Below are 14,164 nucleotides of genomic sequence, written 5' to 3'. Positions count from 1 at the left end.
CCATTTCTTTGGACCCTCCAGCTCTCAAGATCCCCACACCGTGATCTCAGTGTCTACGCAGTTGGTCTTAGTGCTCCTCTCACTGCTTTTGGTGCTGCCTGTTGTGGAAGCAGTGAAAGCTGGAGAGGCCATCATGCTCTTGTTAGGAGCGGTCCTCAACCTCACAGGCATTTGCACTTGCTTAGGTGTATATGCAGGAAAGAGAGATGGACAGATAGGACTTGGAAGGACCTTCCAAATCAAGCCTCATCCTGAAGACCTTTGTGCAGTTGGAGGTAATCCTGAGCATTGATGTCTGAAAGGCGCCAAATAGTAGGGAGTAGTTTCACATTCTTAGCTGTTTCCCATAGAATGGAAAAAATCCTCTCACTTAGAGGGAAAACATGGTTTTTTTTTTTTTTTTTTTTTTTTTTTTTTACAACAAATAATGCACTCAAAAATGCAGTCTGTAATTTGTGTTTGCTGGTTAGAAAGGAGGTCAAAGAAGTTAAGATGGCTAAAATTTACATAAACAATGTTTCATAGTTTTGGTATTCTCAAGCACATGAAATAAGGAAATTCTTGTCCAGAATCCAGGGAAGTCGCCCACTGTTGAGTTGTAATTACTGTCTCCTGACCCAATGAGAAGTCTTTCTCTGTATTTTCATTGGATTTTTGTTTTGCTATCTGTCAAGTTAACATTGTACTTAGATATCAACTAGCCAAAAATTGAAACTTCTATCTCTGGGGGACAAAAATTTAGAAAAATCAAAGTATCTAACTTTAAAATGGAGAAGAGATTTAATGTAAAAAAAACAAAAACAAAAACCTTTGTATTAACATTGAAATGGAGAAGAGATTTAATATAAACAAAATCTTTTATATTAATTAATTAGTTGGGCTACATTCCCATGACGAGAAGTACTATAATAAGTACAAACCCATTTATGTTGTAAGTTCAGTTCAAAAAAAAAAGAAGAGGGATCAACTGCTTACTAGCTACTTCTCCAACTTGACCTCTCTTTCCACCTCTGCTCCTAGCTCAGTCTCAGCCAGCCTGTGACCTAAAGGCACAATGCTGGAAGTCACAGACTAGTGTTGCCATCTGTCCTCATTTTTGAGAAACCCCAGACGAGGCCTCCTTTCTGTCAGGTTCATGGGACCTCCAGGCTCAGCCTGAGCGCACAGCATTATGGAGGCAGGGAATATTGTCCCCATTTGTCTATACTGGGCCAGGGTATGCTATAATCCAATAGAGAAGGAAGACTGGTCCCCAGTTTTCAGTGCCTTAAGCTGCTCAGCTAGTGCTGGGATGTGCTGTTCTTATTCCATGCCCCGCAGCTGACTACCTTGCACCTTGAAGCTCCACTCCCCTTCCAGTCCACAGAGAGCAGAGCTGCCCACAGTCCCTGCCTGGACGTACACATGAAACAGTGTCTGAGAGCATAAGACAGAGGTCGGCAGGTGACAAACTATGGCCCAGGGGCCAAACCTGGCCCACCACCTGTTTTTGTGTGGATTGTGAGATAAGAATGGTTTCACATTTGTTAAATCATTTCCAAGAGATCAAAAAAAGAATAATATTTTGTGATATATAAAAATCATAGGAGGGGCCAGCAGATGGAGTAATGGTTAAGTCGTTGGTCTCCCACATGGCTGACTACAGTTTGAGCTCTGGACCAGGTGGCTTGAAATTCATGCTGGGCGCATATGCGCACATGCCCAAAATCCCAAGAGGAAAATGGAGAAGGGATTGGGGCATGGCCATCCCTTGGCGGCATGTTTTCTCATGTTCTGTCTCTCTGTCTTGCTCTGTCTCTTTGGCAAGCACATGTGCCCTATAGCAAAAACTCTCTTTAAAAAATAATATAAAATTCAGGCTAAGCTATGATGGAAAATGCTGCTAAGATGTTGTGCTCCACAGATTGGTACCATGTGAAGGCCTGGGTTCAACTCCCGGTCTAACTGGAAGGCCAGGCATGGTGGAGTGTGCCTGTAATCTTAGTGACTTTGAAAGCAAGAGGGTTGTGAACTCAAGGCTGCCCTTGGCAACAACAACAACAACAAAAATCTGGATGGTGATATACACCTATAGTTCTAGCTGGTAAGTAGAAACAGGACAATAGCCAACAGTGAGACTCTGTCTACACACACACACACACACACACACACACACACACACACACAGAGTTCAATTATCAACGTCCATCAAGACTTCTAGGAACATAGCCAAACCCATTTGTAAATATAATATAGCCTATCATTGCTTTCATCCTACAGTGGTGGAGTTGAGTAGTTGAAGAAGAGACTGAATGGCCCCTAAAGCCTAAAATATTTGATATCTGGAACTTTACAAGAAATTTGTTGACTCTGGCATAAGGCATGAGAGGCCCTGGGGTATCTTGGGAAGAGCCCTGGTTTTAAAACAAGAGACTTGGCTTTGAGTCCTTCTTACACCATCTAGCAGATATATGTCCTCAGGAAAGCCACCTTGCTCTCTGCATCTTAGTTTTTTTATCTGTAAATAAAAATGTCAATAGTACCTGCCCTGCCTGTAATAAATATATGACCACTGTAGGATGTGCAGATGGTTTGTTAACTGCAAAGACCTGTCTGAATATTCAGTACTCATTGCCCTAGAAGGTAGCTCAATGATGCCATTTTCATAGATAAAAGGTGGCCTTTTTCTCCACTTAGGAATCATCTTTCGGTCTTTCTTCCATCATCTTTCTGCCCCTTTTTATTCTGGCCTTCAGGCAGGGTTTCAATTTTATAGGTCCTTCACCTTTCCTTCTGGATGGCTTCCTGTTGCCAAGACAGCAGCTCCATTTCATATATGGGCATTTTGCCCATTCACTGATCACCAGATCTAAGGGGTGAACTCAACACACAAAAACCCACTTGTGACCAGAACGGCAAGTCTGTACTTATTGAAATGCTAGTCACAGGAAATTGGGGTGTTCTCATACGACCAGTTGGGAGGCAGGCTTGATGCACTGCATTGACAGTTTGCCAGCAGTGAGAGAACGACACCCTGCTTTTGTTCAGCCTTGTTCTCTGTCAATTGCACTTAATCTCAAGTCAGGGTTGGCACTGGGCCCCAGGCCTAGTTTTGGAAAAGTGGCAATTCAGAGGGATTCTACTTGGAGTGGGAATGTGGGGGGAAAAAAAGAAAGGTTGTGAAAAAGTAATATAATAATCTCGTTGTCCATTTAGCAAGGTTTTTAAAGATGGTTTCAGGAGTGTCCATCCCTCCCTGCTGCAGATCTGGTTCCTTCCTCAGGTGACTGGTGCACATGAGATTCTATTCTTCATCCAGCCAACCATATAGGGATCCAGAGGCTTACCTTGACATAGAAAGTTCCATGGAGACTGTAAGACAGTCCGCTTTGTTCCTCCTGCACTCAATCCCTCTAACTTTTTGATTCCAGGGCTGAAATATCCTGTTCGCCTCACTGGAAAGGCCTAGAAACACATTCTCACCCCAGCTCTGGCCTCTTGATCCTTAACCCTGAATCCCGTATTACCTCACTTTGTCTTGTCTGAGCTTCCCTGAGACATGGATGCTATGTGTTCTCAAAGCCCTGTTGGGCTCCCCCCACTGCCTTTTGAGATGCTTCCTTGATTTCCGGCTTCTTCCACAATCTAAGGGTCCACCCTGCTTGGTCATATGCCATGAAATTGCAGATTAAAGAAGAACCTCTGTGTTTCCATTCCCAAGGTAGTCTGAGGGTAGCCCAAGTTTTAAGCCACTGACCCCACTGTTCCTGGGTTTGGTCTATTCTGAAGGATCTGGTTCTTACTCCTGTCTCAGGGGTCTTCATAGTTATACAACAGACTGTCCTACAGTCTCTCATGGTATTTTTTCTACAGTGTCTCTGACAAATGACACTCCAGCAATGTGCTTGGTACATAGTAACTGCTCATGTGTCTCCAGGGATGAGAAGCTTACTTCACCCAACGGCATCTTCTTCTTTTGTTGGATATCCCTAGCTACTAGAACATCCTTTTTTTTTTTTTTTTTTTTTTTTTTTGGTTAACTAAAATCTTTTTCTTTATAATTCTAATTCAACCAACTAATTCTGCTTCTGCTTCTGGAATGATTCGGAATGTGGGCTGCTCCTTCCACAAGTGCTTCCTAGTCCCTCTCAACCTTTCTCCTACTAACTGTGCCCAGCTCCTTCTGGAGTCCTGTTGTCTCTTCTGATGTTCAGCAATGGGCTTCAGAACCTCTTGCCATGATAACAGACAAAGAACCCTGGATACCTTGCCTTGGTGGAAAGTGAGCTTTGCACTAGAGCTAGGAAAGGGGAACCAAAATGAAAGTTTACAAAGTCCCTACCAGCCATGGAGAAAATAACCTACCAGTAGGAGACCTCTGGAACCTGAAAGATGACAAAGAGCAGAATCAGCTAGCCATGGCCAAGGCCCTCCTTGTCTTCCCTACAGACCACATGACTGAAGCTCTGGGAGGAAAACTTGGAAATCTGCCATTTTATCACATTCCCAAGGTAGTCTGAGGGTAGCCCAAGTTTTAAGCCACTGATCCCACTGTTCCCTGGGTTTGACCTCTTCTGAAGGAACTGGTTCTGACTCCTGTCTCAGGGGTCTTCATAGTTATACAAGAAAAGGTGAGAATCTAAGAGTTACTGTTCCTTCTGGAGCCTTTAATTAGGACCAAGGATTGGTAGATTCTTCTCCATCTCCTCACTTCCCATTGATGGTTTCACTAAGTGTATATTGAAGAGAGAAGGAGAAGACATTGTCTCTTCTGGATCAGTGTTCTTACCAGGTAAAAGACCAACTTTTAGAGACTGTGTGTGGAGTATTCTTTGTGGGTCTCCTGAATACAACACATCATGTCTAGAAGTCTGTCACTGTACTGCGGGGCAGAACCAGGATGGGCAACTGATGAAATTAGATTTTCTCTTCATCTCCCCAACCTCAGTCCTTTGGCCTGAGCAACTTCCTTGGGATTTTGAGTTTTAGAAAATTTGATTCTATTGGTTTTCCAACAAATTTAATAAGACTGTAGGATGTGTGCCCAGCACTGTGCTAAAAGATGTGAGAGAGACAAAATAAGAAAAGGAAGTCTTGCTCCAGCCTTTTGTAAGTTGTTAAGGAACTTAGAAAGTTTACTTGCAGAAAATGACAGACATCACAAGGCTGCAGATAAAAAAACTTAAAAATCATTGACATAGACAACATACAGAGCTGAGGAACACATGGGAGAGAGAGCCCTGAGGCTGGGCAGGTGTCAGGGAAGGTACTAGGCAGGAGGTAGATGGGGAGCCAGGACTCTGGGCCTCACTTGGGACAGTTCTAGTTTTTTTTATCAGCTTCACATATTGGGCATGAGACATCTGAAAAAAAAAAAAAGCATTCTGATATATGAAAAACAGAAGGCCACCATGGGAAGGGAAAAGAGAAGGAAGGTTATCTCAGCCCTTGGAATTCTTGGCACCCAAAGAAAACTTGGAGTCTCCTTCCTCTAACCATACACCAGCTCTAACTTTTACTCTACATGATTCAGTTCCTCAGTGAGTTTCTATGCTGTGGTGAAGTGTGGAGAACGGATTGAAGAAGGCAGAGATGTAGGGGGCCCAATTAAAAGCATGCCAGTAATTTAGGGATGATATGCTGGTGGATTGGTTCAGGGTAGCCCCTTGGATCTGGGCACATTTATGTATTCTAAGGCAATGTATTAGGATACACAGTCAGAAGTTCCCCTCTACCTGTGATTTATTCATCACATGCAGTTTAACAATGACCATTTGGAACCAATATTGAATGACTTGCGTTTTGCTCAGTGCTGACAGTAAGGATGCATTGCTGCTGGGGAATGGAAGTATGGCAGTGACTTTGATGACTCTGTTCTTCTCTTCTCAGAAGCTTACTGAGCTAAAGCCTTCTCTGCTTTTGTTTCTAGGTAACAAGTATGAAGTCAAGGTGTACACTGGTGATGTAATCGGTGCAGGGACGGATGCTGACGTCTTCATCAATATCTTTGGAGAGTATGGAGACACAGGTAGTGGGTTTAAATCCTTTCTTTACAAGCCATGCCCAGTACTATCTCTTAGGTGGCTTGTTTCTCACAATCCAGGCAGAAGGCAGCTCAAACCTCCTTTGTGCTCCTCTGTTGAATATTTCTCTTTTTGTAATGCAATTTGTCATAGTATATCTCAAGAAACAGAATGCCCACTTTATGTTTGAAAGGTTATGTATGTGATGTGTTTTCAGAATAAACTCTGCCTGGTTTTTGGGGGGATTAAAATTGTCCTGTATCCTAGACTATGAATATTCCCAAGCTCTGCATCCCTGGGAAACTCATTCTCATTTTTTTTACTCTCTATGGTCAATCTTCATCTTGAATTATACTTTGAGTTGCAAATGGGCATGCATGGTGGAATGGCCTAATTCAATGCAAACCATAATGGGGCTGGAAGGTAGAACTGAACTTGGCCTCACATGTGAAGTGGGAGCTGAGAGCACAGACACAGTTGATGCTGTTGGATGAAGTTCAGACCAGTAGAACTAAAACTGACGTTTTTCTTGCTTCTGCTAATTTAGTAGAATAACATAAGAGTCAGAAAAGCTATAGAGACACAGGGATTTGGACATAATATATTAAAGAATTCAAAATGCATTGCTGAGCTTATAAGGAAAAAAAAGAGAGAGAAAAATCTCCAGGTACCAAAAATGGAGAAGGATTTCAAAACCAAAGCATTAACTATGAATTGATACCATGGCTCTTGGAAGAAGGAAGCTTTCATGATCAACAATCTAAGGGATAGGTTTTCATGCCCATATGGGGTCAGAAAATGAGATCTTGGCTCTGCATGAGGCAAAAGCTTCAAAATTAGAACTGCACATAAAGCTAGGAGCCCTGAAAGTTCATAGGAACATCTTCAGTGAAAAAATAGAATAGACAAAAATGTGCTTATCTGTACAGTAAACTTATCTCTGCAAGAGCTATAAAAAATTGCTGAGAATTGATACCTTAGGCCTATACATAGGTGAGCTTGAAGTCTGATTTTTACATTGCATGTGTGATTTGGGAAACCCCTTTCCATGAGAACAGAAAATTGCTTCCATTTCAGTAAAAACAAACAAACAAACAAAAAAAAACCTTGGATACTTGGCGGAAGCATTGGTGAAATTTCATGAGATTCCCACAGGTAAAATCCTGGAGATGAATTCACTTTCCAAAACTACAAAACACTGAAGGGAAAAATCCATTGTGACTAAGCATTAGTGGGCATGACAAACACTAATATTAAATCTTTAAGAACTTCAGACAATGTAGAAATCTGAGAAATGCTGTAATTAGATTGCTTAAAAATGTTAAAGACTTGAAAGAAATAATTAAAGAAAATAACAAGTCACCATAAAAAATATATACAAGAAATTTGGGAATAGAATCAAACAGGAAATGGAAATATAGTTACCAAAGATTAACACTTAAATGAGTGAATTAAAGAACACAACAAGGGAACCAGCAGTTAGCGTAATGGCTATGTCGCTGGACTCCCACGTAGTCGACCATGGTTTGCGTCCCGGACCCGGTGGCTTAAAACTCACGCCAGGTGCGTGTGCGTGCATACCCAAGATTCCGAGAGGAAAATGGAGGAGAAGGGATTGCGACGTGGCCATCCCCCCTGGGGGGTGATTTCTCGCTTTCTGTCTCTATGTCTCTCTCTGTCTGTCTGGCGAGCACACACACCCTATAGCAAAAACCTCTCCAACAAAAAAAGAACACAACCAGAGGGGAGAGCAGTTGGCATGATAGTTAAGGTGCTGGACTCCCACATGACCAACCATGATTTGAGTCCTGGCAGCTCACTTTCTTACTTTCCTTCTCTCTCTTTCTCTCTGTCTCTCTCTGGTGTGCACACTTGCCCTGTAGCAAATTGAAGAATAATGATAATGATAAATAAAATAAAATAAATAATTAAAAAAGAACACAACTAGAAATAGTGGACAGAGAACTACTGAGTTATAAGATAAATATGAGGAAAATACATAAAGATAAAGGGATGAAAAACACGAATGAGAGATTGTGAGAACAGAGGAGAGAATGAGAAATTCTGAAAGATGTGCAATAAGAGTTTTAGAAATAGAAAATATAGAGAATAAGTGAGAAGGAATATCTGAAAAGATAATGAATGAGGTGTATTCAGGATTGAGCTAATACATCAATCTTCAGATGAACAGAATAAACAAGAACAAACTTATATTTAGATACATTGTCGTGAAATCAGAAGAAACAAAGAGAAGGATTTTTGTAAGATGTAGATTTGGCAGATTATTTCCTATAAAAATAATAGTTGGATTGATGGCAAATTCCTGTCAACAACCTATCTATATCATAAATACAACCTATAGATGTCATAAATGCAATCTCAATGTTCCAAACAACCTTTAATTCTCAGTGAAGTTGTCATTCTAGAGTGTTGGAAAAGTTAACAAATTTCTACACAATGAGAAATAGAGTTTATTATTCATAAACCTATACTTAAACAACCACTAAAGGGAATACTTTAAGGAAGAGAAAATTGGGACCAGCAGATGGCATAATGGTTATGTTGCTGGACTTCCATGTAGTCAACCATGGTTTGAGTCCTGGATCTGGCTGCTTAAAACTCATGCTGTGCTTGTGTTTGTGCATGCCCAAAATCCCAAGAGGACAATGGAGGAAAAGGGATTACAACATGGACATCCCCTGTGGGTGGGGGCGGGGGGGGGAGGGTGATTTTTCGCTTTCTGTCTTTCTGTATCTCTCTTTCTCTGGTGAGCACACACACCCTATAACAAAAATCTCTCAAAAAAAATAAAAAAGAAAGAAAGAAAGAAAGAGGAAATTGCATGCAGGAGAAAAGACGGCAATACAATAAAACAAAGTTGAAAAGAATTTGATAACTATGTAACAAATCTGAGTAAACTCTGTACAAAGCAATAATAATGACTAATATCAATGCATGAAGAAAATCAGGGCCCCAAAACCTTAAAATCAGTAATATTTGAGAAGTGAAATGAATGATGGAACTTTATATACAAAATTCTTGGCCTTGTCCCATTTCTCCCCTCCCCAAAGAGAGGAGAGATAATTATAGACTTTAATATGTCAATTATGCATATTGAAATTGCAAAACTAACCCCCAAACTAGAAATGGATTACTTATAAACCATTAAAAGGAACATAGTGTAATAAAGACTCAATCAATCCAATAGAAGGCAGGAAATGAAGAAAGAAAAGCAAAGGAAAAGCATGGTTAATAGCAAAATAGAAGATAAATGTGTGAATTTACAATGTGTATCAATAATCACAACATATAGAAATAAGCTAAAATCATCAATTTAAAAAATAAATAATTACATGTTAGATGAAAAGAAAACATATAGCTTACATATATGAGATAGAAGGTGTGAGAATAAATAAGATGGTATAAAGTTTACCAGGAAAATATCAACACTAGGAAAGAAACAGGTGTAACTACATTACTACCCATCAAATTAAATGTTAGAGCAAACCACTTTGTTAGAAATAAAAGCAGTGTGTATTAGACCATGATAAAAGAAGTGACAACAGAAAGAGTAATACAATCATTCTGAACTCATATAAATTTAACAACATATTTTCAAAATATGTGGAGGAAAAATTAAGATTCTTGGAGCAACTTGACAAAAACAAAATTATAGTGAGAGAGTTGAATACAATACTCTCAATAATTGATAGATTAAGTGGACACAAATTTCATATGGGTAGAGAAGATTTTAACTACACAGTGAATAAGCTTGGGCTACTGGAACTGTGCAGATTACTGCGTCCCACTGGTGGAGAGTACACATTCTTTTCAAGTGTGTAATGACTGCTTACTAAACCACAAAGCAAGTCTTAATGAACTCAGATGAATCAGTAACATAGAGACAAGATTCTCTGATCACGAGGCAATAAAATTAGAAGAAATTCCAGCCACTTGGCCCATTTAAGAATTAAAAAGCACGTTTCTAAGTGATTATCAATCCAGTAAGAAACCATAATATCAATAGTCTTGTAGCACATGTTAGATCATCATCGTCATTATTATCATCTGGAACTGCATTTTTTTTTTTTTTTTGCGGGGGGGGGGAAATAACAGAGACCAGAACAAAAAGAGGTGTGGAGTAACATAGAGACAAGATTCTCTGATCACGAGGCAATAAAATTAGAAGAAATTCCAGCCACTTGGCCCATTTAAGAATTAAAAAGCACGTTTCTAAGTGATTATCAATCCAGTAAGAAACCATAATATCAATAGTCTTGTAGCACATGTTAGATCATCATCGTCATTATTATCATCTGGAACTGCATTTTTTTTTTTTTTTTGCAGGTGGGGAGAAACTAACAGAGACAGTAGCAATAGTAGGTGTGTAGGTCTCTGTTTCCCATCATATTCTGAGTCATCCCAGAAAGATCTTGCAGAACAAGGATACAGACCTAAGGGAGGAACATTGGCCCATGTGTTTGAGGTCTGGAAGCAGAATGATTAGAAAAGTGTTGGCCTCTTTCCTGGGGTGGGGTCCAATTGCAGTGATATAGGAGAATCTTGGCCTTCAGTCCTCTTTTGCCACATTATCACCCATGCTTGGGGGAATGCAAGGCTCTACTCTGCTGTGGGAAAGAGACTGAGGTCCAAGCCTTGTGATTGTTACTATGTGACATAGCCTGATCTTTCAACTCAGCTTCTAAAAAGATTGATCGTCTTAAGGACTTGCTGTAGCCAGTTTCCATGGAGACCTGTAATTATTAAAGAAATTAGAGCAGCAATTAAAATTAACCCAGTACATCAAACCTAGAAGATTGTTCAAGAAAAATCTACCAAATATTTAAGAAATAGAGAATCTCCATTTTATATAAATTATTTCAAATAATATGGAAAGAGGTGATGTGCCCTAGTTCATTTTATGATTTTTTTTGGTACCAAAATCAGGCAGATACATCAAGAGAAAGAAATGTACAGGCTAATCTCATTTATGAACAGACACTCCCCCAAAATCCTCAATAAGATATAAGTATATCAAAATCATAAATAAATAAGGCACTGGATTTCCACACGGCTGACTTCAGATAGAGTCTCAGACCTGGTGACTTGAAAATCACACCAGGTATGTGTGCATGCATGCCAAAAATCCCAGGAGGATAATAGAGGAGAAGGAATTGCAACATGGCCATCCCCCCTGGGGTGTGATTTCTTACTTTCTCTCTCATCATCTCTCTCTGTCTTTCTTCTGTGATTGCATGAGCCCTATAGCAAAAACCTAAAAGAAAAAAATTTAAGAATTTCTACTCTGTAAGGTTATTTTAGGAATTCAGAGATAATCTAATCTATTCATGTAATTTATTACATAATGGATTAAGGAGAATAAATAATTATCTTTATAGATGCAGAAAAATGTGGATTTATGACTTAAAAAAAGTCTTAGAAAACCAGAAACAGAAAGAAACCTCCTTGAAAGTATAAGGCTATTTACCAAAATGTACGTAAACAAAATGCTTAATTTTGAAAAATTGAAATACTCTACTCAAAAAGAAATATTCCAGGAAATCATTTCTTCTATTCATCACAGTATTAGAGGTTCTAGGGTCAGAAAAGAGAGAGAGAGAGAGAGAGAGAGAGAGAGATGAAAGCTATAATGATTGAAAATAAAGAAACTTTCATTTTCATAAAAAATAATAGCTATCTACAAAATCCACAAGAATTTACAAACCATTAGATCCAATAAGGGTGCATGATACAGTATTAATAAACACAAATTTAAAAAAAAATTACAAGCAATTGAAACATTTAGTTAAAAATGCACTATTTATCTTAGCAGTTATAAAGTGCTTACTAATAACCCTAAAAAAATGAGAGCATTCTGGAAAAATAATATACGTTTTTGTTGAAAGATATATAAGAATAGATAAATAAGTGGAGATATATTCATGGATGAAAAAAGACTCAAATTTATTAAGATGTCAAATTTTTCCAGGTCTCTCTATAAATGCAATGCAACTTTAGTCAAGTTTTCAAAAGGCAATATGCACCAGAATTAAAGCTACTATTAAAATGTTTGTAGGTCTTAAGGCCTAAATATTGTCAAAGCAATTTTGAGTAATGAAGATAATATTAGCAATATTAATAATTTGGGTATGTACCCTGCCAGATATTAAGATACAGTAGATCTCTAAAAAGTAAAACAGTGTGACATTAGTGGATAAACAAAATAAACCAATGAATCACAATAAAGAGTTTAGAAACACACAGAGAGAAGGCATTATGAACCAGAGGGAATGATGTGGTGTTCAATTAATGGTGTTTGAACAATTGTCTAACCAGATGAGAAAAGATAAAATTAGATTCCCTACCTTTCACCATGTACAAAAATAACTTCCAGATAGGATAAAGACTTGAACACAAAAAAGCAAAACTATGGAAATTTTAGAAGAAACTTTAAAGAATATTTTTATTCAGGGATCTTGACCACCAAAGACCCTCTGCCCAGACTTCACCCTCTTGCTCCCCAGTCTAGCCAGGAGCCAGGTTACAACACCCCACTTATTCTCTCTGTCTTTTTCCATCTCTCTCTCTATATATATCTTTAATTTTTTTAAACATTTTCAAACTTAGCTCTCGGCTGCTCTTTCATTTTTCTAATGTTTATCTTTCCCCCTGCCCCCATAGGATAAGCCAATCAGCAGCTATCTATATTTGAGTTATGAGTTCACAGCGCTGTTTTCATTTTTTTACAAAATTTTTTTCTTCTCTTTTTCTTACTTTGTCTTTTTTCCCCTCTTCTTTTTTTTTTTTTCTATTCTTTTTCCTTTTCTTTTTACCTTTCTGACTTTTCTGCTCAGCCTCTATACCCTGATTTTCTAGACAGGTCTAGGTGCTCAGTATTCAAATATCTGAATACTTTTAGGATCAGATTAATCCTAAATTTTCATTGAATCACTTGTGCAAAGGGAGAAAACAGTACTGTTTACAAACTGCAAGTCACCTCCTTCTGCATTCTTCTGATTGCTCAGATTTAACTACAGAAATTAGGAAAAAGACATATAATCCATCAGATGGCCAGAAACCACTGCAGAGACCCAAGAAATATGAGAAACAAAGAAAATATCTCTCTAATGTAAAAGGATAACTCCTCTTCCTCCAAAGAGAATACAAGGGAACTCATGAAAATGTCAGATAAGGAATTTAAAATATTCATAGTGACAAAGCTAACCAAGATGCAAGAGGAGAGAGACAATGAACTCCAGAAGATGCAGGAGAAAAGAGACAATGAGTTCCAGGAGGTGAGGAAGTTCTTGTACGATCTGAAAGAGGAGATACATATCATAAAAAAAGAATCATACAGAATTGTTAGAGATGAAGGCTGTAATACGGGAAATCAAAACTTCCACTTAAAGTATCACAAACAGATTAGATCATGCAGAAGGTCAAATCTCAGTTGTAGAAGATAGAACCTCTGAAATAGAAAAATTCAAAAAGACTGAGAAAATAACCCCCCCAAATTACAATAACATACAAGTAATACTAGATACCATTAAATGTCCCAACATCCAGATCATCAGTATCGCGGAAGGTGGAGAAATTAATAAAAGTATTGAAAATCTATTCCATAAAATCCTGGGAGAAAACTTTTCAAACCTAGAGAGGTCCTCAAAGATCCAGTGCCAATCAAAGTTCCAGACACATTCTTCACAGATCTAGGAAAGACAATCATAAAGTTTGTCTGGAATCATAAAAGACCCTGTATTATCAAAGCAATTCTGCACAAGAAGAGTGGAGTGAGTGGCATCTCACTACCTGATCCAAAAATATACTATGAAGTTGTGGTAATCAAAACAGCATGGTACTGGCACAGAAACAGACATGTGGACCAATGGAACAAAATAGAGTCCCCAGAAATAAATTCCCAAACATACAGTCAACTGATTTTTGACAAGGGTTACCAGTCAATCCAGTGGGAAAAGGAAAACCTCTTTAGCAAATGGTGCTGGAAAAACTGGATTTCTGCTTGCAGAAACATGAATCTGAACCCCTACCTCTCACCTCTGACAAAAATTAAGTCAAGGTGGATCAAAGATCTAAATCTAAGACCTCAAACTATAAAACGGCTCCTGGAAAACACTGGGGAAACTCTGGGAGACACTGGGGTA

At 38.7% G+C, this 14,164-nt stretch overlaps 1 protein-coding gene across 2 annotated transcripts in view; it reads left to right on the top strand.

Annotated features, from left to right (window-relative positions):
• LOXHD1 (lipoxygenase homology PLAT domains 1) overlaps positions 1–14,164 on the top strand; it is a 219,353-nt gene that overhangs the window by 36,812 nt on the left and 168,377 nt on the right. For both annotated transcript variants that reach the window (XM_006144420.1, XM_006144419.1), the window contains exon 5: positions 5,909–6,007. In XM_006144420.1, the coding sequence (XP_006144482.1) occupies positions 5,909–6,007 (99 nt within the window). The remainder of the gene's footprint in view (positions 1–5,908; positions 6,008–14,164) is intronic.

This window comes from Tupaia chinensis, unplaced genomic scaffold, assembly GCF_000334495.1.
Source record: "Tupaia chinensis unplaced genomic scaffold, TupChi_1.0 Scaffold000119_2, whole genome shotgun sequence".
In the NCBI taxonomy this organism is placed as follows: domain Eukaryota; kingdom Metazoa; phylum Chordata; class Mammalia; order Scandentia; family Tupaiidae; genus Tupaia; species Tupaia belangeri.
The sequence above is the reverse complement of the archived record's forward strand: the minus strand, read 5'-3'. Positions and strand labels throughout refer to the sequence as shown.